This window comes from Acinonyx jubatus, chromosome A3 (genome assembly GCF_027475565.1).
Source record: "Acinonyx jubatus isolate Ajub_Pintada_27869175 chromosome A3, VMU_Ajub_asm_v1.0, whole genome shotgun sequence".
NCBI lineage: Eukaryota > Metazoa > Chordata > Mammalia > Carnivora > Felidae > Acinonyx > Acinonyx jubatus.
Genome location: NC_069388.1, coordinates 5,536,258 through 5,556,797, shown reverse-complemented (window position 1 = coordinate 5,556,797; position 20,540 = coordinate 5,536,258). Strand labels below are relative to the sequence as shown.

The 20,540-nt window shown below is 60.5% G+C and overlaps 1 protein-coding gene across 2 annotated transcripts in view; it reads right to left on the bottom strand.

Moving 5' to 3' along the window:
* PMEPA1 (prostate transmembrane protein, androgen induced 1) overlaps positions 1-20,540 on the bottom strand; it is a 53,810-nt gene that overhangs the window by 4,961 nt on the left and 28,309 nt on the right. The window contains exon 2 of one of the 2 annotated variants that reach the window (XM_027046808.2): positions 2,759-2,910. In XM_027046808.2, coding sequence (XP_026902609.1) covers positions 2,759-2,910 — 152 coding nt within the window. Of the gene's footprint in view, positions 1-2,758; positions 2,914-20,540 lie in introns of both variants that reach the window. The other variant, XM_027046807.2, reaches the window with a different exon arrangement.

The following is a 20,540-nucleotide window of genomic DNA, read 5'->3' as shown; positions in this document are numbered from 1 at the left end:
AAACCGTCTTCCGGGGGTGGGGGCTACGGGTGAAGTGACCATCGCTGCTCAAGTTACATAAACTTTGCGGGAACAATGAAGGCCGCCAAGGAGAGGAATTCAAAGCGGGGAATGTTTGTCCAAAGTGGTGTCTGAAAGCAAAGTTCAGAGACCCGGGAGCAGCTCAGAAATGAAAACAGGACGCTTCCTGGGTGGGGCCTGGCTGCACCTGTCCACCTGCTCAAATGCGCCCGGGTGGGACGGTACCTGCCTTCACAGGTAACATTCCCCTCACCTGCCAACCCCAGCGCAAGACCCTTCAGACCCACAGTCGGTGCCACCGTGGTGGCTGGATCATCACTGTTGTTACCATTATGCGCTAGACCCTGGCTTGCCTGGGAGCAGCACCAGACAAGGAAGTGACATTCTGGGGCCACAGGCTTACCTAAATGTGGGCCTCATTCAAGCGAATGAAACGGGCTCACCCTGAAAAGGACCCGAGGCAGGACAGCCATGCCAGGGGCAGGGCCAGCCCCAGGCTGACAGTGGCCAGGTTTGGGCCCCTGTGGGAGGTCACGGGGCCCTGAGACTCCTCTGACTCGCCCTGTCTGGCGGGGGGTCCCCAAGGGAGCTGCCACACTCAGTTCAGGCCTAACGAAGCTCTGTGTTTACCCCGCCAGGCAGCCCCAGGGGTCCATGCAGGCGGCTGGGGAGATGGGGGTGGCGACTCTCCTTTGGCTTCGGGTGTCCAGGAACCGGGGCCTGAATCTTCACCTCTGTCTGGGCACAAAGTCCCAGGTGCTACCCACAGGGCGGTCTCCCCGCCCCCGGTGGCAGCAGGGATCCCTCCCACCGGAACCTGTGTCATTTCCCCAGCTCTCTGGGCAAACGTCATCCTCCCCGTGACTGTACCTATGGGGCAGGCTGCAGAAAGGCTAGCTCCACCCGTCTGAGGGAGGCTGAGGCTCAGAGGGGCCCAGGTGGCCCACCCTGGGCAACCCCCCCCCCCCCCAGCTAGTGCCTTCTCGTTTGCTCCAAGTGCCCTCCCTTGCCCCAGCATCTGAGGGAGGACAAACGGGCCTGGGTTCTTCAAACTGCCACTTACAGGCTGAGAGGCTTCAGGCAAATGCTCCCACCTCTGCAGGCCCCAGGTTCCCCCCCACGGAGTGGGGTTTCCAGGCTGCTGCGGGCGGGAAAGCACCGGGCACAGGGGAGGCAGGTGCGTGCTCGCCACAGTGCAGCTGGCAACGCCGTCACTCGGGCAACAGTCACAGCAAACAGACACAGGTGAGCCCGGGCCTTAGCCGCAGAGGATTCCTTCAGAGCAGCAGCCCGGGTGCCCCCCCCCCCCCCACCGGACACGCCGAGCCTCACGTCTGGGGCGCGCGGTGTTCCCGTCAGAGGGACCAAGGGGGTGGATCTCCTTGCCCTGGCTACCTGTGGACGTGCTGCGGCGGCAGCCGGATGCAGGAGGAGATGCCTGACCCTGCCGGGGACAGGCCTGCCAGCCACCCCTGGCTCAGCCCCACCGCCAACCGCAGGCGCCCCCCAGAACCGGGAGGCCGGGTTGTTCCATGGCTGTCCTCACGGGCTCAGAGACGTGCTCGGGCGCATAGCCCCGGGCCACCCACGTGCCACCTTCTCCCTGCAAATCCCAGCCTGTCCATCAGGCCTGGCCGCCCGCTCCTGCCCAGGTTGTGAAATCACACATCGCACTCACGGGGACAGACATACTTGGGGATGAACCCGGCAGCCCCTGCGGCCCACCTGCTGAAGAGCGGCCAGCGGGCAGGGCGCAGTTGAGCCCCGCAGGTGCAGGGGGCCAGGCGGCCCTGGACGCTCAGAGCCGCAGAAGGGCCAAGTTCCGGGCCCGCAGGGCCCCCCCACGTTGTGGAGTCGAAGGGATACTGGTGGGGCTTCCAGAATGCCCCGGGACGCTCGTAATCCTAACGTCACGTCAAAACGCCGTATTCTGTGAACGGCCGGGACCCCTCCAGAACAGCGTTCGTCCTCGCCTTCCGGGACCATCGTCACTCTCCTCCTTCAGAGCTCGGCCTAAGAGGCTCGTCCTGACTCTCCTGGCCAAACACACCACGCTGGGATCCTCGGGGACAGTCACTCTGGCTTCCTTCCGAGCGCCCCTCAGTATCATCTGATTTAGGTGTCCCTGTCTGTGTGGATCCAGCCACCAGGCAGCAACCACAGGGGGCTTGTCCACAGCCATTCCCTCCCCCGCCCCCCCCCCCGCCCCGGGCCAGTGTCTGGGAGGTTCTAGGCCCTCTGCTCCGTAGGCGTCTGTGCAGTGAATGCATGAATGGGTGGGTGGGTGATGGAGTGGACGGGAGTGTCTGGGCCGTCCTGGCCAGCGGCGCCCCAGCCGTGATTCGGCGCTGAGCCCCGACTCCTCTGCGGAGCGGCGTGAGCCCCGCTCACGGTAAACAGCAGCCCCATTTCAGCAATCGGGACTGGTCCGAGGGCGCACGGCCAGGACCAGTGGAGCTGGGAAGGCCCTTTCCAGGGTGACCTGTTGTCCCCAAGACACGGAGCCCCCGGCCCAGACGCCTGCAGGGTATAGAAGAGAGGGAAGGGCCGCCTCCCTTCCGTCTGGGCTACGGCAGCAGGACCGCGGGCGCCTTCCCCACCAGCCCGTCCTGTCCGGCCTCGGCCTGTACCCCGAACACCCTCCTCCATCGCCTGCCCAGCAGTGTCCCCTGTGGCCGCCGACTGCCTCCCTCCCGTTCCTGTGAGCGCACCCCGAGGCGGGACGCCAGATGCTTACCGAGGAGAGGGCGTCTTCTCTCCTCCTGCCCTGGCCGTGCCGGCCGATGAAGGAGCGCGCAGACAGCTTGTAGTGGCTCAGCAGGCACGTGATCACCACCACCATCACCATCACCACCACCACGATGATGGTGATCTCAACGAACTCCAGTTCTGCTGCAGGACCAAGGGAGACACGTGAGCCCATGGGGACCCCGACGCCGGCCCAGCCCTTCCAAGGGGACCCCGACGCCGGCCCGGGGCTGGATCCCCTTCTGGGGGGAGCCTTATGCCAGCCCAACCCTTCCGAGGGGACCCCGATGCAGACCCGGGGATCAGCCTTCGAGGGGACCCAGCCCGGGCTCGGGCCCACCCTCGGGACCCCGTGCAGCCGGGGCTGGGATCCAGCCTTCGAGGGGCCCCGAGGCCCACCCTTCGAGGGGACCCCTCAGGCCGGGTGGGGACCAGCCTCTGGGGACGAGGCTCCGGGGACCCAACAGCCAGGCTGGGATCCAGCCCTCAGGGGACCCCGCGGCCCAGCCTCCAAGGGCCCGACGCGGCCCGGGCTGACCCCCTGGGGAGCTATGCCAGCCCCTTGCCGAGGGGGATGCCCCCGGGGACCGCCCTCGAGGGACCCATGCCGCCGTCGGGGCCAGCCCTTCCGAGGGGACCCCGATGCAGGCCAGGGGCTGGGGATCCAGCCCTTCTGAGGGGACCCCGACGTAGGCCAGCCCTCCGAGGGACCCCACAGGCCCGGCTGGGATCCGCCTTCCGAGGGACCCCGACGAGCCCAGCCTGAGGGCCCGAGCGGCCCTCTGAGGGGACCCCGACGCTGGCCCGGGGCTGGATCCCCTTCCGTGGGGACCCCTATGCCGGCCCAACCCTTCCGAGGGGGCCCCGACGCTAGCCTGGGGCTCGGCACCCAGCCCTTCTGAGCATTCACTCACCTCCCTGCAACACCCCAACACTCACACACACCCTCTCCACTGCACACTCACGCGCACACATACACACGTGCACACACAGAGGCACGTCTATCACAAGCACACCCCACCCTGGACGGGACAGCAATGTGTGAGAAGACCCGACCCCCCGGCCCCCCCAGCTCTCGGGAAAGAGGCCTCAGAAAAACCACATTCGGCGTGGCTGCAGACACGGCAGTTCTTGTTCCTTTTCTCTCTCTCTCTCTTTTCTTTCGGTGTTGTTTTGTTTTTCCCCTCGAAGGCGGAAAAACCCTCAAGTACTGGAAAAGGAAGGAGATATTTTGATCCTGCCAGAGCCGGGGCGGTTTCTGCTGACTCAAGCGGGTCCGGAGTCGAGGCGGCTCGGCAGCTGGCCGTGCTGGGTGCAAGCAGAGCCCCCGGCGACGGGCGGGACGCCAGCACCGGTCGAGCCGGGCACCCGGGGGGTGACACAGCAGGCGAGGGACAGCTCGGGGGCCCAGCTGGGCCGGCCTCCTCCAGCCCACGGCCGCCCACCGGGGGGCAGAGCACCCCGACGCCCGGCGCTAACAAGCGATTCGCTGAGGGCTCCCCAGGGCACAGGTTCAAGCTCAGGGCCACTGACTCAGCTCTCCCACCTCCGAGACAAACTGACGCTGGAGGCGTGGGGGCGGGTGGCAGGTGGGAAGCGGGAAGCAACAGGCAGCAGGAGGTGCGCCGGGTCAAGGGCTCTGGGCCCACCCAGACCCCAGCCCTGCGGAGGCCACTCCTTCCTGCCTCAGTTTCCCTGCGGCTTCCGGCAGGAAAGCGATGCGTCCTAGGTGGGAACGTTACCGTTTGCAGAACACTGGGTGCTTCTCCACACAGAACCCCAGCCCCCAACACCCTCTCCAAAGCCCTGGCCACCCCCTTCCTCCCACGCAGGCTCTCCAGGACACCCCTCTTCTCATGCTGCCTTACAGGGGTGCTCAGCTGCACCTACGATGCCTGCTGCTGTTATTAAGTCGAGGGAGCCTGCCCACCAGGGGACATGTGACACTTTCTGGGCACATCAGTGGCTGTCACAATTGGGTGGGGGCCCCCTACATTGCATGGGGATGCCCCTCGACAAGGAAGGCGGGTCCACGCTTGGGCCGTGGCTCTGGTTCCCAGGCGGGGCTGCGTCCCATCGTGCCTTGGAGGGCCCAGGAGGGAGGACGAGCTGGCCAGGGACTTCAGGGAGACTGTCCCGAGTGCCCAGAAGGCTGGGGCCCTGCCCGGCAGATTAGGCAAGCCTGGAACCGGCGGAGGGTCACCCTCACTTTCCTGCTGGGATCCAGTAACAGTGGCCACACCTCCTGCCTCCCCAGACAGGCTGGTCTGGCCTCGGCAGCCTGTTCTGACTCCCTAAGGGCAGGGTCCTGTCTATGAGGGCCCAGGATAAAGCCGCCCATTCAGGGAACATACAGGCTTGCTTTGTGCAACCCCCACGCCCTCCTTCCTCAGAGGGGCCTACAATTCCCCTCCCCCAGCCCGGTGCACTCTTCACCCTCGCTGGGACCACAGCGGTGGGTTCCCCTCTGCCCCCTCCCCCTGCCGTCTCCAGGGGCCCTGCCCACGCTGGCCCGAAGGAAGGGACGCGTGCCTCCGGTCTGCCTTTGTCCCAGGCCCCGGCCCTCCTCCTGGCGTTTTCCAGGCCCCAGAACGTTAAGGTGAGACAGCTTCTGAGGCAGGGTGGCCAGGGGACAGTGCATGAAGAGCTGGCAGGCCTGTGGGCGTGAACAAGCCCTCCACAGCTCTCCTGACCCCGCCAGGCTGGGCCAAAAGGGCAGGAGAACATAGTTCTGGAGGCTGGGGTCCAGAGTGAGACAATCAGCCCCAGAAATGAGCACGTGAGCACCCTAGGCCTTTGCTGTCTCCCTGGGCCGCGACCCAAGTACGGCGGGGACCCCGGAAATCCACACGGGTGAGGAGAGGGAAATACTCTCAGAAAAAAGAGAACCCGTGACTGATTACATTCTGGAAGCCAAAGGCCTGGGTCTAGGCTCAGAAGAGGAGAGAGACTCTTAAGGGTTCCTAAGCTCTGTTACAGGTCCGTCAGGGTCCCTAGGCCCCAGTGCAACCCTGGACCTCACCTAGGAGTCCATCCCAGCCCCCCCGACGTAAAAGGAGGCTAAGGGCACCTGGGGCAGCACTGTGCACGGACAATGTGCTCAGCACTCGGGGAGCTGCTCCCTCAGGATTAACGGGGGGGCTCCCCACCGCCTCGGTAGAGCGAAACAAGGTATGCCCGCAAGCCGGCAAAGAGAGGGTTAAGCAGGGCCGCGCTGGATATTCCAGGCCAGGCCCAGGCCCGGCGGCACGAGCGGGTGGGGGCACTCAGGGGTCCAGAAGAGGACCCGGCCGGCAGCTGGTTCGCACCAACCCCTAAGCTGAGTGCTCTGGCCTTGGCAGTCCACACGCTTCCACTCGGGGGGCCTCCTTCCAGGAGGCACCGCCTTCAGGGGACAGAGCCCGCTTCCCAGGAAACGCACCAGGACAGCACCTGCTGGAGAGGCGGCAAACTGGAGACCACGTGCATCAACAGCCTCCCCCCGCCCCCCCCCCCCGGCAAAGGAACAGCTGCGCCCTCTGCTTGGCCCCAAGCACTGCTCTGGGTGACATCACCTGCCGGGCCCCGGGGCTCGGGGGGGTGGCCTGGGCTCCGGCACCCCGACTTCCCTCTTCCGCGCGCAGGCAGGCATGGTGACTGGAGCGTGGGCCCGCTCCCCCTAGCCGGGCACTACTCCTTGGGACCCCAGCCGCCCCAGAGGCCGACGCCCGGGGCAGGCCGGCCCAGTGCGGTCACACCTCTGCTCTCCCCAGAACCCAGAACCCATCTGTGAAGCTGCCCGGCCTTCGGCTGGCAGCACATTCAAGAGGCTTGAAAGCACCGGGCAGACCGAAGCCTGCAGGGCGGGCAAGCTGGGGATTTCCAGCCCCGAGAGAAGCCCAAGTCACCGACCTGCCGCGGACGTCGGGGACGGGGCCACAGCGATGCCTCGTTTCCTCAATCTGACAGCCCTCCCCTTCAGCGGGGCCGCAGGCCAAGTGCCCAGCGTGGTGCACGCAGGGGCGGGTCCTACCCCTGCCCACCCCCCTCCCTGGCTTTCAAGTCTCCCGTGACCACAGGACCCACAGCCAGAGGCTGCTCACGGACAAGGGCGGACGGACCGGAGCGGGAGGAGTGGGCGGGTCGGTCGATAGCCCCGGGTCACCATGGTCACTGCAGCCGTTATTTATCATGACCCCAACAGCTGCAACATCCACAAGGAGCCCACCTCCCCTAGGTCTGTGAGGCGGGAGCCATCGCCACCGGCACTTTGCAGATGGGGACGCTGAGGCCCAGGGTGAAGGTGCCTCCTTCAGAAAGAGCAGGGCTGGGTCTGCAACCCAGAGCCTCCCTGAGAGTCCTGTTCTAAGAAGTTCTTGCAGCTTTCCCGAAGTACTCCTTAGTTTCCCCTCCCCACGCCCGGAGCACCTGGTCCTGCCTCCCTGTATCTGCCAGCTACACGCTGTGGGACCCCGGCCACGCAGGCCTCTGTGGAGTCCCCGTTACGACCCAGCATGGGGGAGATGACGCAAGAAATGTAAGAGCTCAGCGGACTCCGCCGTCCCCACGTCCCAATTCCTGACACCCTCATTCAGGCTGATGCCCTAGAAACACCGAGGTGCGCCTGGCTGGGGGGTGCCCCAGGGTTGGGGGTTTGGAGCAAGGTCGATCCGAATTGCTCACCCCGGCTGGCAGCTGGATGCAAGGCCATGAGGGACGTACAGACACTCGTCCCGCTTCTGCGCCGAGGGCACAGCTCCAACAGGAGCCTTCGGGAGAGAAACACGTTTCCCTCATCTCGTTCCGGGCGTCAGGTCCGCTCACCGTGGGGAGGGCGGGGGAGCGGCTGTGCCATTTCTCTCCCTAATTTCCCCCTTGGGGTGGGTGATGGATGCCGTAGGCTCTCGGGGGTGGCCAAGCCCATCTTCGGCATGCAAAGTAAGGTCACTCTAATTTAATTTAGCGTCTTCTTTCCTGGTGAATAATTTCAAATTAACAGGCTCGTCTGCCTCATCGGAGCGGCCTGACCCTCCCTTTTGTCTTCTCCTGCAGAGACAGACACAGTCACTTTGAGATGTGTGCACGCCCATCTCTGGTCCTTTCCCAGCTGGCCCGACAGTAGAGAGAGGTGGCGTGTGCCCAGGGCCCCCCAAAATGCCAGGCACGGCCCACACGCTCAGAAGCATCGCCTTACCGAATCCTCACCGTCCTTCTGTGCAGCAGATACGAACATGCCCACCACCCCCTGCACCTGCTCTACGGACGAGGAAGAGGAGGCTGACGGAGGGGATGGCTGGCCAAAGACCACACCACCCACAGACCCAGGACCGTTCCTTCCTCCCAGCCGTGCGGTCCATGCAGCCGGTATTCGTGGTGGGTGGCACCCGCCTCCCACCCACGGTGGAGGAAAATCACAAGACGGTCAGGAAGGTCATCCCAGGCACTCCGGGGGAGCTCTGGGCACCTCTCAGGGCACTGCGGAGAGATATGAACGGTGACCGTCCCTCTGCTGTGGAGCACGGAGGGCCAGCCAGGACAGGACCTCCCTCTCTGAATTCCCACAACAGCCCTGGGGGTGCAGCATGGGCCCAGAGAGCAGTCCTGAATCCAGGCCAACCCCGATTCCCTTCTTCCCTGCGGTGGGGCCCTGGCAACCCGGGGAAGCCAGGAAGGACGCTCTCTCTCTCTCTCTCTCTGTCTCTCGGAATACGGCTTTTAAATGAAAATTAAATAAAACCGTGGCTTAAAAAGGAAGCCAACTACATTAAGGCAGTTATCAAACTCTCAACCAGATGCGTGATATGGAAAGAACACCCAGAATTATTTTTGTGACGCAGGGATAGTATCGCATTAAACAGGACCTGGCAGGTTTTCGAAGTGATGCGAAATCCGTGGTTTCCACTGGTGACCACGCGGCAGGTGCTGCTGACGGCTCCGTGGTTTGGAGCCCGTGTTCCTGATCGGGTGGGTGAAGGTGAAGATGCAACGAGTTCACGGCCCCCTGTTCCTGGGGACAGAGCCTCGATCGGAACCAAGCTCAGGAGCCCGGGTTCCAACCCCCGTTCAGCCGGTTCCCAGCTGTCAATGGGGGTGCGGGCCGGTGCAGAACTGTGCTAATACGCGCTATTCGCTATACGCGGGTATATACGTGTTCAGTAGGACGACACACCTCCCCGGTGCAGGTAAGCGAGGGTGACCGTCACCACCTGTTCGGTTTATCACTGGGGTTGGCCGTTGGGTACCGGAGCTCATTCTGTCTTTCCTGGGCTGGAGTCCACCCGGCTCCCGCCAGCCCACAGGAGGTTTCCAGACCAGACGACCCCCCACGGCCAACCCCCGCCCCCCCCCCCCCCCCCCGTTGTGTCTGCTCCCAGCGGAGGGGGCAGCTGGTTTGCTTCCTGGTTAACAAGCAGCCCGTGCAGGCGGCCCTGTCTGGCCTCCCGGCCGCACACCAAGGAATTAGGAATTGGCCCTGTCTGAAATTTATGAAAATCTAATCTTGTTAGACCTGCTTGGATGAGACCCACTGGGGCGGGCTTCATTGTCATTCAGCGGAGCCCCAGCCTGCCTGGGGTTCCAGCCACTTCATTACTGCCCCCCCCCACCCCCTCCCTGCATTTGAATAAGAACCCGGCTCCCTCCCCACCTAGAATGTCAAATAGAATTGAACCAGACGTCAAAGGAATAACTTTCTGATCACTCCTGGTGCCATTTCAAACACCCCCCAACGGCACATTTATTTCTTAGGGCAAGACCATTTATAGGGGGAGGGGGGAATGAATCTGTCTTTCTTTTGAGGCTTGAGAGGTGGGCAGCAAATCTAGGCCAGTATTCTCATTTTTAAAAACAGACCGAACCGCTTACCAAGCGCTCACTCAGTGCCAAGCACACAGCTGGGCGACTGGCACCCGTTACCTGAACACGTAGCCCTGAGATACTGTCTGGCGTTGTCTGGGTAGCCTCAAGGAAGAAGCCACAGGCTGGCTGGCGAGGGGGCGGGGACTGAGGCTCTCCGCACCGCTGGTCACGGTAAGATCCCAGGGTACAGGTTAAGGACACGTTTGGCCCCAAGGCTCCCTTCGAATCGTAGCTTTGCCGCTTACCACGACCTTGGCCAGGCAAATGACTCCGTGTCCGCATCTAGGGAAAAAAAGAGGGGTAACCGCACCCCTCTTCACACGGTTGTGGCTACGAGCCGCACCGCCCTCCTCACACAGACCTGGGCTGGGGCTGTCCGAATCCGCAGCAGCTGGCCACGGCTTCCCTCAGCGGGTCCCCACTGCCAGCGCTGTAGCTCACGAACGGGATACATCGGGAGCGCTTCTGGACAGCGAAACTAACAAGCTCTCAAAACACGCAAGTATGCCCGCTTGACCTTGCAAATCAACTTCTGGACCTTTCTCTCCACATGTTCCTTCTCCTGGGACTCTCTCCCACTCGCCCACAGTGCTCTAACCACGTGTTCCGTAAAAGGGCCAAGCACAAGCCCCACCTCAGGGCCTTTGCACATGCCCTTATTTCTGCCTGGAATGATCGTCCCCCAAGTACACGTGCTTACTCCCTTCCTTCCGGTCTCTGTGGCAATCCCCCTTCCTCAAGAAGCATCCCCGAGCACCGTGCCTGGAACAGGGCTCTGCCCCAAGCCCGAGGACCCTATGCCCCGTGCCGGCTTTCCTCTTCACTGAAGCACTACTCTGGAGTGCTAACGTGACCTGTCTAACCATTTATTCCCTGCCTCTCCCTACGAGAATGCCCGTGTCACCAAAGGTGACTTTTTGCTTATTGTGCGTCCCCCGCACCTGGACCAGCACCTTCCCCTGACAGCACACGCATGAAGCATGCTGCATAAATGGCCACATTTCTTCTCGCGTGTGCAGATGAGGGTCCAGAGGGGGCACTGCTGGTTTGCACCGAAGGGCTCGAATCCCCAGGAGCCACTTACACGTCCCCCAGAGGGGCCGACACAACCCAAGAAGCCACAGCACTGGCACCAAAGACACCCCGAAGACACAAAGAGAAGCCACCAGATAGGACGAGTCTGTTTTTATTTAGAAGAAAACAAACGTGTGTGTGTGTGTGTGTGTGTGTGTGTGTGTGTATTTTTTAAGTGAATCTCAGGATGCACACCTATGTCTGTGGGTGACTGTGTCTGCACAGACCAGGGACCAGCGGGCCACCTGCAAAACCAAACTTCTAGGCAGAAGTCAGTGAGTAACAGCTGCGGGGTGGGGGTGGGGGGGGGGTGGAGAGGATGCCCAGTAGGGAAGCGTGTGCAGGTGTGCGTGTGCCTGTGACCGAAAGGGAGAGAGAGAGGAGAGAAGAGAGAGAGAGAGAGAGAAAGAGAGAGAGAGTCAGCCAGGCAGATGAGGGAAGGCTAGAAATGGCCTCCAGGCAGAGGGGAAGGCAGGTGCCCCGACCACCTCTCTTGTCCTGTTTGTTCCACGGCAGTTCGAATGCCAAGAGGACACGACACCCTCCTTCGTGGATTGGACACACTCCATGCTGTGCGTGTGTCTCCTTCTAACTGCTAAGACGCCCTGTCCTAGCGCATGAAGGGTCACTCTGGCTAGTGGGTAAAATGCCTTTTACACCCTGGGGGTAGCAGGGTGCGGAGGCTCATTAATTTCTGGGGCTTCACCCACGCGTCCTGAGGTCACCTTCGGGGGTGGCCTCGGAGAGGCTGCAGCTGCCCCGTGGGTGAGCTCAGGGCTGGAAGCGTGAGTGGGACCAGCACCGCAAGCTGAGGCCCCAGGGACAGCACAGCCTGGAGACCCAACGCCCCTTCCCTCGGGAAAGACAAAAGCCGAGCCTTCTCTCTCTCTTGCTATTATCCAAATGGAAAGAACTAATGAGATTTTTTTTTCCTTCTATTGTTACTGACGTCGAACTTCTTTAAACACCTGCTGTCAGCAAAATATCAATCACCGTTGGAGAGTTATTGGCAGCACGGAGTAAATTCATGGTGAAGAGAACCATTCCCGCCAATGGTCACGTTGGAGGTGCCACGGAAAGTTCTTTAAAATAAATCACAGGCGTTTCGTTAATTGAGGAGAACAGGGAACAAATGGGGAGTGGGTCGCATGGGTCAACCTGTCGGCCGGTGGCAGGGCTGATGGCCATCACCTTCTGGGAGGGCATTTTGGTGCCTGGGGGGCTTAATCGGTTAAGCGTCCTGCTTCGGCTCAGGTCATGATCTGGCGGTTCGTGAGTTTGAGCCCCGCATCCGGCTCTCTGCTCTCAAGCACAGTTGAATCCTGTTTCCTTCTCTCTCTGCCCCCCCCCCCCCCGCCATTTCAAAATAAATAAATAAAAACTTAAAACAATCAGAAGCCATCCAAATCCCCCTAAAGAAAGCCTGGAGCATGACATCACGCTGTCCAATGGGGCCGCTCAAAAGGTACCTACAACTACCCCGGGTTTCATCACCGACATTTTGAGCTGGGTCGGTCTCTAATGTGGGGGCCGTCCTGGGCGTCACAGCATGCTAGCGGCTTCCCTAGCCTGGACCCGCTGGATGCCAGGGGCACCCTTGCCCCTAAGTCGTGACAGCTAAAAATGTCTCCAGACATGGCCCAGTGCCCCCTCGGGGGGCAGAATCGGCCCCCGCTGACAACTACTGGTCTAGGCCTGATGTTGGACGGATGTTAGCCATTATTCTCGAGCAGAAAGAATGAAAACTTGGAACAGCAGAGACACTATGGACCCCTCTTCACGGCAAAACAGGATAATCGTCACACGGTTAGCACGACTACTTCTGGAAGAGGGGGCCTATGCCTCTTACTTTCTGTCTTTCTATGCTGTCTGCGTTTTTACGGCAAACCTTGGTAACTTTAATTCTTGAAACCTTTACGGAAACAATTCGGGCACGTGTGTGTGCTTGTGTGTGTGTTTCCAAGTGCGGCCGACAAGGCCACTCGTGCTTGTCCTGGCCACTCGGGAGGCCCCTGTGCTCCTCGAAAACCACAGATGTTTCTCTGATTTACCGGTTTTCAAGAGCCTGGTGTTTCCCGACAGGAGCTGGGACAGCAGCCCCCGGGGCGGGGGGCGGCGTGAGCCCAGGCTCCCTTTCCAAGCCTCTTGGACCACAAGCGCCACTCTGGAACGGCAGCCACAATGCGAGCCGTATTAAGCCACTTGTCCACGCTCTTCAGTCACTGTGACGAGGGCCTCGTGCTGGAGAGCCTCCGAGGATCCATCCGACGCGGCCTCAGGGCTGCCCCGGGTGGCCCCCTCCTTGCAGGACTGAGGGGGGCCCAGCTATTGTGGGGCTCACTCAGGGCCAGGGCAGGGACACAGCCTGATGGCCAAGGTCAAGCCCAGCCCTGGCTGCCCCAGAGCGATGGACTATGATGTCAAGTCCAGGCCACTGTCACGTGGGACTCCCGGCTCCAAGGGACAGAGTGCCTCCCCCCCCACCCCCGGTTTCTCCCTAGTGTCTGGGCCCCCACGGGTGCTCAGGCAGCAAGACAACTAGCAGCCAAGCACCAAGGAGCCAGGCAGGGGCTCCAGGTGTCGACCCAGATGCATCACACACGTCTCTGGGCTCTTTCTTCCACCTTCCGACCTCACTGGCACGTGGGACCTCACCAGCGGAACCGACCTGAGGACTGAATCCCCCAGAAACACGGCTCCTGTGGCGTCAGGCTCAGAGCAGAACCTGCAGGGGACAGGGCCGCAGAGCCCACAGTTGTTGGCAGCTTTCCCAAATCCTCTGTTTGGATCAGACGGGGCGGGGAGGCCTCAGGCTCCGGACTGAATGACCCTGCCCCCCTCCCCTTCGCCCATGCTGAAGCCTTAACTCCCAGTGTGGCTGTATTTGGAGAGGAGTCTCTAAGGAAGTAAGGAAGGTTGAAGGAAGTCAGAAGGGTGGGGCCTCGAGCTTATAGGATCGGTGTCCGTATAAGGAGAGACACCGGGGGCACGTGGGTGGCTCAATGGGCTCAGGTCACGATCTCACGGTTTGTGGGTTCGAGCCCCGCGTCGGGCTCTGTGCTGACAGCTCGGAGCCTGGAGCCTGCTTGGATTCTGGGTCTCCCTCTCTCTCTCTCTCTGCCCCCCCCCCCCCACTCATGCTCTGCCTCTCCCTGTCTCAGCAATAAATAAACATTAAAAAAAAATTAAAACACAAAAAAAGAAGAGGTGTAGGAAAGCTCACTTTTTCTGCACCCACACATCGAGGACGCCATGTGATGGCTCGGGGAAGGTGGCCGTCTACCAGCCAGGAAGAGAGAGCTCCCCCCAGAAACTGAATCTGCTGGCACCTTGAACTTGGACTTCCAGCCTCCAGAACTGAAAGAAAATAAATTTCTCTTCCTCAAGCCTCCAGGCTGCGGTGTTTCCCAGCTGACTATGATACCTGGCCCAGGGAGAGCAGCTGCGTGGAAGGAATTCAGCCACCGGTTGTGAAGGGCACGACCCTGGGAGACACAGATGCACCCCACCACTTCCTGTGCACCTGCTATGTGCCCGGCCCGGCCACAGAGCTGAGGCTTTCCAGGGCAGTGAGTCACCTGAAACCCTACCCTGATTTGTCCCTTCTGTGGTAGAACGAGTCACATCTGTGCTCCCGGAAACCTGGCCGGGTTTGTTCGTGGGACAGGCGAACGACGATCGGAAATCTAAGGCCCTTCGAACCGCGAGCAGACGCCAGTACGTCCTCTGTGGTCTCCCTGAACCTTCCCCGCAGCTCTCCGGGACGGCCCTGGTCCTGCGTCCCCGTTTTAGGGACACGGAATCCGAGGCTGGGAGATACAGAACAACACGGCCAGGTCACACAGGTGTAGGTAGCAGGGCCTGGGACACGGGGGCCTGGTGTCCAAACCACGGTTCTCGCGCCAGAGCAGACAGGAAGCTCAGCAAATGAGCCATATCGACAAACTTCCCCCCCACCCCGAAAGCCCCGACGGCTAACTCGCCACGAGCCTCCGCTCATCTCTGAGAAGGAACGGCGAGACGGCAGAGACCAGAGTAGGTCACGCAAGTGCCGCCTTGCCGGTCGCTGGAAGGATCCCTTGCGACGAAGCATTCCTTGCGGCCAGACTGTCTTACAGCCTCGTGGGGAGGCTCCAGGAAACAAGGCTGGACACACAGACAGTGGGCCACGCATGGACCCCCAGGCTGGGCAGGGCCTGGGACAGGGGGGAGCACAGGTGGGGAGAGTGGCATCCTGGCTGGAGCAGCCCCACCCACGCCCTCAGCCCGTGGGAAAGCGAATGGCCCCTCTCCGCTTCTGAGGGTCCGGGAGTCTGGGGGTGTCTGTATCTGTCTCCCATCTACGATCATCTGGGTGCTTGTGTCTGAGTATTTGTCTGTGTTTCTGGGTGTTTTCTGTGCGTGTGTGTGTGTGTGTGTGTGTGTGAGAGAGAGAGAGAGAGAGAGAAGAGAGAGACTGTCTGGGGTCTAAATCTGCCAAATCTTTCCCTATGACTCTGCACGAGCGCTTCCTCTTTTCAGGTGACAGTCAAAACAAAGTCCCAGCGGGCAGTTACAAGCCTCCCAGACACCAGCCGCCTCTTCTGCTCCCCACCCCGTAGGCAAGGCTATTCCAGCCCTTAGTATCGTTGCCTTTTGAAACAGCATCTTCCAGAAGCAGAAACTCCCAACGGCTGGCAAGACCCAGGTTCTAACCAACTGTTCTCGGAAGGAAGGAGAGGCCCACAGAGGCGCCTTTTCTGCACGGAGACGGGGACGCGGCAGAGCCGTGGGAGGCGAGTGGTCCAGCTCTGGATTCAAATCCCGTATGTGTGGCCTCAAGCAGTCATCTGGCCCACCTGCCTTAGATTTTCCCCATCAGAAATACAGATGGGTCCATAATGTGCAACTTTCCAGGACCGCAGAGACTAAGCGAGCTAGCGAAGGTATACTAAGTTCCCTCAACACTAGCGGGTACCCAGCAAAGGAATAATAAGTGGTGGCTATCATTAGATTAAAAAAAAAAAAGTGGGCAGGCGCCTGGGTGGCTCAGTCAGTTGGGCGTCTGACTTCGGCTCAGGTCATGATCTCGCGGGGTTGAGTTCAAGCCCCGTGTCGGGCTCTGTGCTGACAGCTCGGAGCCTGGAGCCTGCTTCGGATTCTGTGTTTTCCCCGGCCCCCTCTCTCTCAGCTCCTCCCCCACTTGTGCTGTCCCTCTCTCTCAAAAACAACAACAACAACAACAACAACAACAAAAACATTAAAGAAAAAAAAAAAAGTGGGCAACTCACATGACCAGGCAAGGCATCAGGGCTAAGAAGACGTCGGTGTTCATTTATTAAATGATCTGGAGCGGCTGATACTGAGCACGTAAATTGAATTTGTCTGATAACAGCTGGCGTGGAGACAAGGAGATGAGAAACAGCAAGAGAAACCCACATGCAGCCCAAGGTCGGGCTGCAGACACCCAAGGGGGTGGCTGGCTGGGGTCCTGCCCTCGCAAGGCAGAGCTGGGGAAGACGCAGGGGGTCATCCCTCGAGACCAAAGAGTTTACCTACATGTGCTCCCCTATCCTTGCCTCCCCCGTGGCACACGGACGCCCCTACCCCGGTCTGTTCTGCACCCAGAAGACAGAGCGATTTTTTTTTTAACGTTTATTTATTTTTGAGGCAGAGAGAGACAGAGCATGAACGGGGGAGGGGCAGAGAGGGAGGGAGACACAGAATCCGAAGCAGACTCCAGGCTCTGAGCCATCAGCACAGATCCCGATGCAGGGCTCGAACTCACGGACCGCGAGATCGTGACCTGAGCTGAAGTCGGACATTTAACCGACTGAGCCACCCAGGCGCCCCCAGAACGATTTTTAAAAGCATCAACTGAATCACTGACTCATGCTCCAATTAAAACCCTCTGAGGCCTTGCTCACTACACTCCAGCATGCTGGTCTCTTTCCTGTTCCCAGCCCAGGACCTTTACACACGCGGTTTTGCCCTGGGATCTCTGCATGGCTTTCCATGTTACCGCATCAAGGCGGCATCCCAGGTGCCCCGTTCCAAATACCTCTGGATCTGCTGGTGGCCCGTGTCGGCCACGAGGGGCAATGCAGTGTGCTGACAGGGGCCCCCATGGGTTTTTCCTGGCTCTGTTCTCATTCTGGCTCTCCGTGCCTCTGCCTCTTGATCGTCTGGGGTGAATGACAGCCCCACCTCACTGGCCTGTCTGAGGATCGTAAGGAACCCAGGACCCACGTGGCACGTGGGTAAGTGCTGGCTGCCATGACCAACTAACTTCCTTTAGGGACACGCTTGCCTGTTCGTTGCTGATTTCAAGTCACTAGCAAGGGATCACCAACAGAAGGTCCTAGCGGATCTTGTTCTCACGGCATCCCTGGTGGCTAATCCCTGCCTGGCACGGCCCACGGCCCACGGCGAGCATCTGAGGCAGGAAGGTGTTCACTCACCCAGGATTCGCACCTCTCCCCGGAGGCCGGAGAAGACACGGGTGTTGACCAAAAACGAAGGGTCTCTCACAACACTAAATAGGCAACTACCGCGGGACCCAGCCGCACTCCTGGGCTTCGATCCCAGAGAACGCAAAACTTGCGCTCACACGAACCCCCGCGCATGGATGTTCACAGAAGCCTCCTCTGTGAGAACCCGAACCCCAAGGAACCCAGACGCTCGTCGACAGGCGACCCGTTAATCCGACTGTGGCACACCGCGCCTTCCAGAACGCTACGCACGAGGAAAAGGCACAAACTGTGGACACACGAACAGCCTGGACGGATCCTCGGAGAATTACCTGGGTGACAAAAGCCAGTCGCAAAAAGCTGCCCTCGAATGCTCCCATTTATAAAACGTGTCCAAACTGACAGAATCAGAGAGATGAACAGATTACGGGTTGCCGCCGGGGGTTAGAGAAGGCGTGGGTGGGGGGTGGGCGTGGCCACAAGAGGGTGGCATGAGGGGGTCCTCGCGATGGGATCGTTTTGTGTCTAGACAGGCACGCGACAGAATTCCACGGAGCCGAACACGTACGTATGCACGCCCGTGTGCGTGTACAAATACACGCTCACCCAAGTGAGTGCCCATCAAGTGGGGGTGTCTGGGTGAGGTCGACGGCTCGTACCAAATGTTGGTCTGCGGGAGGTGATACTTGTATTCTAGCTACGAAGGCCTCACCACTGGGGGAAGCAAGCTCTGTCTATGTCATCGGTCTGCAAATGCTGCAAACCCGCAATTGTATCAAAACAAAAAAGTTTTTTTTTTAAAAAAAAGAAAAATATGGGGGGGGCCCTAGCATCGCCCTGGCGGAGGGCAATGCCTGCAGCCCCAAGCGATCCCTGGGGCTGGCACTAGGAGGGTGCTTTACTGCAGGGGTGGGGGGCGCGGGTAAGAGCTGAAACAGAAGCCGCCTCCCCCTCTCCCAGCCTCCCTCCCGTCTCCCGCTCCCGGCATCTGCCATGTGGCTGCCGCGGCCAGCCAAATGAAACCATCTCTCGGCTGTCATCTTTCAACTTGCAGGTCTGGCTCTCAGGTTTGAAGATTAAATTCTAAACACGCCACTTAAAGTTTAGAAACGGAGAAAGGTGAATTTCAGTCACGTCTCAGCACTGGCTGCTAGTGGCTTCCCCCCAGCACGGGGCGAAGAACCTCCAACTTCTTTCCCGAGGGCGGGGGGAGAGCAGCTTGGGTCCCCGCACCCCCCACCCCCGACATAAAGTATCATCCCCGATACAATCAAATGTCCCCAATACGATGCCTCAGAGGGTCGCTGGATCCCCAAGGTAAAGGATCACCGGGAACGTGTCAATGTAGAGCCAGTGGAGGAGGGAGGGAATCCGTCAGGGGTCACCTCAGGCACCGAAGAGGCAGGAGCTGCGGGGACCTTCTGAGGACACGGGCCTCTCTGAAGACACCTGAGTGTCCTCCTTTCAAAGAAGGCTCACCTGTCTTCTCAAGAAACCCGAAACTCAGCTGGAGCTGGTCTGTAAGGAACGCTGGCCCCTCACATCTGAGATGGGTCCACCTCAGCCCCGTACTAGCTCTGCAGAAGCAGCCGTCTGGCCCCACGGGGCTCACGCCGACCAGGGGGGACCGATGCTGGGTCAGCAAACATGCAGACAAGCAGCAACGCGTAGCCCCGCTCGGCAGAGACCGCGAGAGGGTGGTGACCACAGTGTCCGGGAAGGAGGTGACCACAGTGTCCCTTGGATGGGGCGTCAGGATCGCCTCTCGGAGATGTGACAGGTGAGGAGAGCTGGGGGGAAGAACGCACCTGGCTGAATGAATGACCAGTGCAAATGCCCTGAGGTGCGAACATCGGTCACATTCAAGGGCAAGACAGATGGAATGCGGGTAGGAGGAGGGGTCAGCTGCTGGGTCTGGCGACGGCTGTGGGCATGTGCCTGGGCAGGGGCGGCACAGAAAATGCGAGTCGGAAAAGGGTTCGGGTGTCACCTTCCGACGTGATGTTCCAAACAAGGCCACACGTCAGAGCTGCCGTGGCACGCAGAGCCCCGCGTTCCCCGAGTCCAACGGACTGAATCGCCGTCTTTCCGAGGGGGGCCCACGACCTGCAGGCTTCTGGGTGTTTTACAAGCGCCCCGCTGCAGACTAACCCGTCTCCGTCAGGCTCTCTCTCCTTCAGTGGGCGAACCATTTGTCCAAATAAACTCCTAGCTGAAGTCCTGGATGCAAAAGCGAATGGGGAGCCTAATATTTAGCTGATTATGGTACAAAAGAGAGAGAGGACGAGGGTGGGCAGCTGGCGCCTTGGGTGGTTCAGAGATCCCTGAAGCAACCGGGGTCCCGAATGAACCTAGGGAAAGAACCAGCCCGCTGGACAACGGGTCTCGGGAGCCCCTGGCTCGGGTCACACGCAACCTGGATGGACCAGAGAAAAGCCAAGGGCCAGTGCCAGCTTCCCGGTCTTCTGGGGGGCTCTAGCATTGCCCTGGCACCCACACTAGGGCACCTGGCCGGCTCAAGGCGCTACCCCAGAGGGCTGGCCATCCTCGCCAGGTGGTTCCAGCTGGTGGCGTTGGAGCCTGGCTCGCGCCCACCGTTAAGCCCCGCGAACCTGGTCAGACGAGTGGATGCAGTGACTTCTCTGCCCATCAGACACACCAGCCGGGACAGCGCCAGCCGCTGAGGCTTAGCCAGGCTGCGCAGTGCGGTCTATCACTCAAGGCCCCAGACCAGCGGCCGTGGGGAGGCCTGTCATCACCTGCTTTTGACAAAGAGACGCCGGGCCTGCCCACACTCACCCTGTGGCCTCCAGGGCAGGAACTTAGGGTGAAAGCAATGATTCTTCCTGGGGACAATTCTGCCCACCAGGGACATCTGGCAGTGCCCACAGACACTGGTGGCTGTCCCCCACTGGAAGGGGGTCCTATTGGCATCTAATGGGTAGAGGGGCCAGGGGCGCTGCTAAACGCCCCCCCCCCCCCCGTGCCCAGGACCCCCCACTGAAGAAAACGATCCTGCCCAGATATCCGTGGTGCTGAGGCTGAGAAACCCTGGACTGAGTAGGGTGGCGGGCGAGGCCTCAAGCCCAGTGTCTGGCACATAATACATGCTCAGTAAACACGGCCAGGCAACCAGAGATCCTAATTAGGCCCCAACACAGAGACAGCAGCCGAGATTTAACTCACACACGATTGGTTCAAAGAATAATAAAACCACCCAGTCCAAAAACTGGATTCGAAAGCACACGATTTGGGGATAAGCCACTTGTCCATTTAACACCTGGGCAGGATACGGCCGGGGGCTGAGGCTGCCTCGGCAGCCCCCCCCGCCCCGGTCACAGAAACATCCCCTGCGCCAGGCACACAGTAGGCGCTTCATGAACGCTTACGACAAGAGCACGCGTGAGCGAG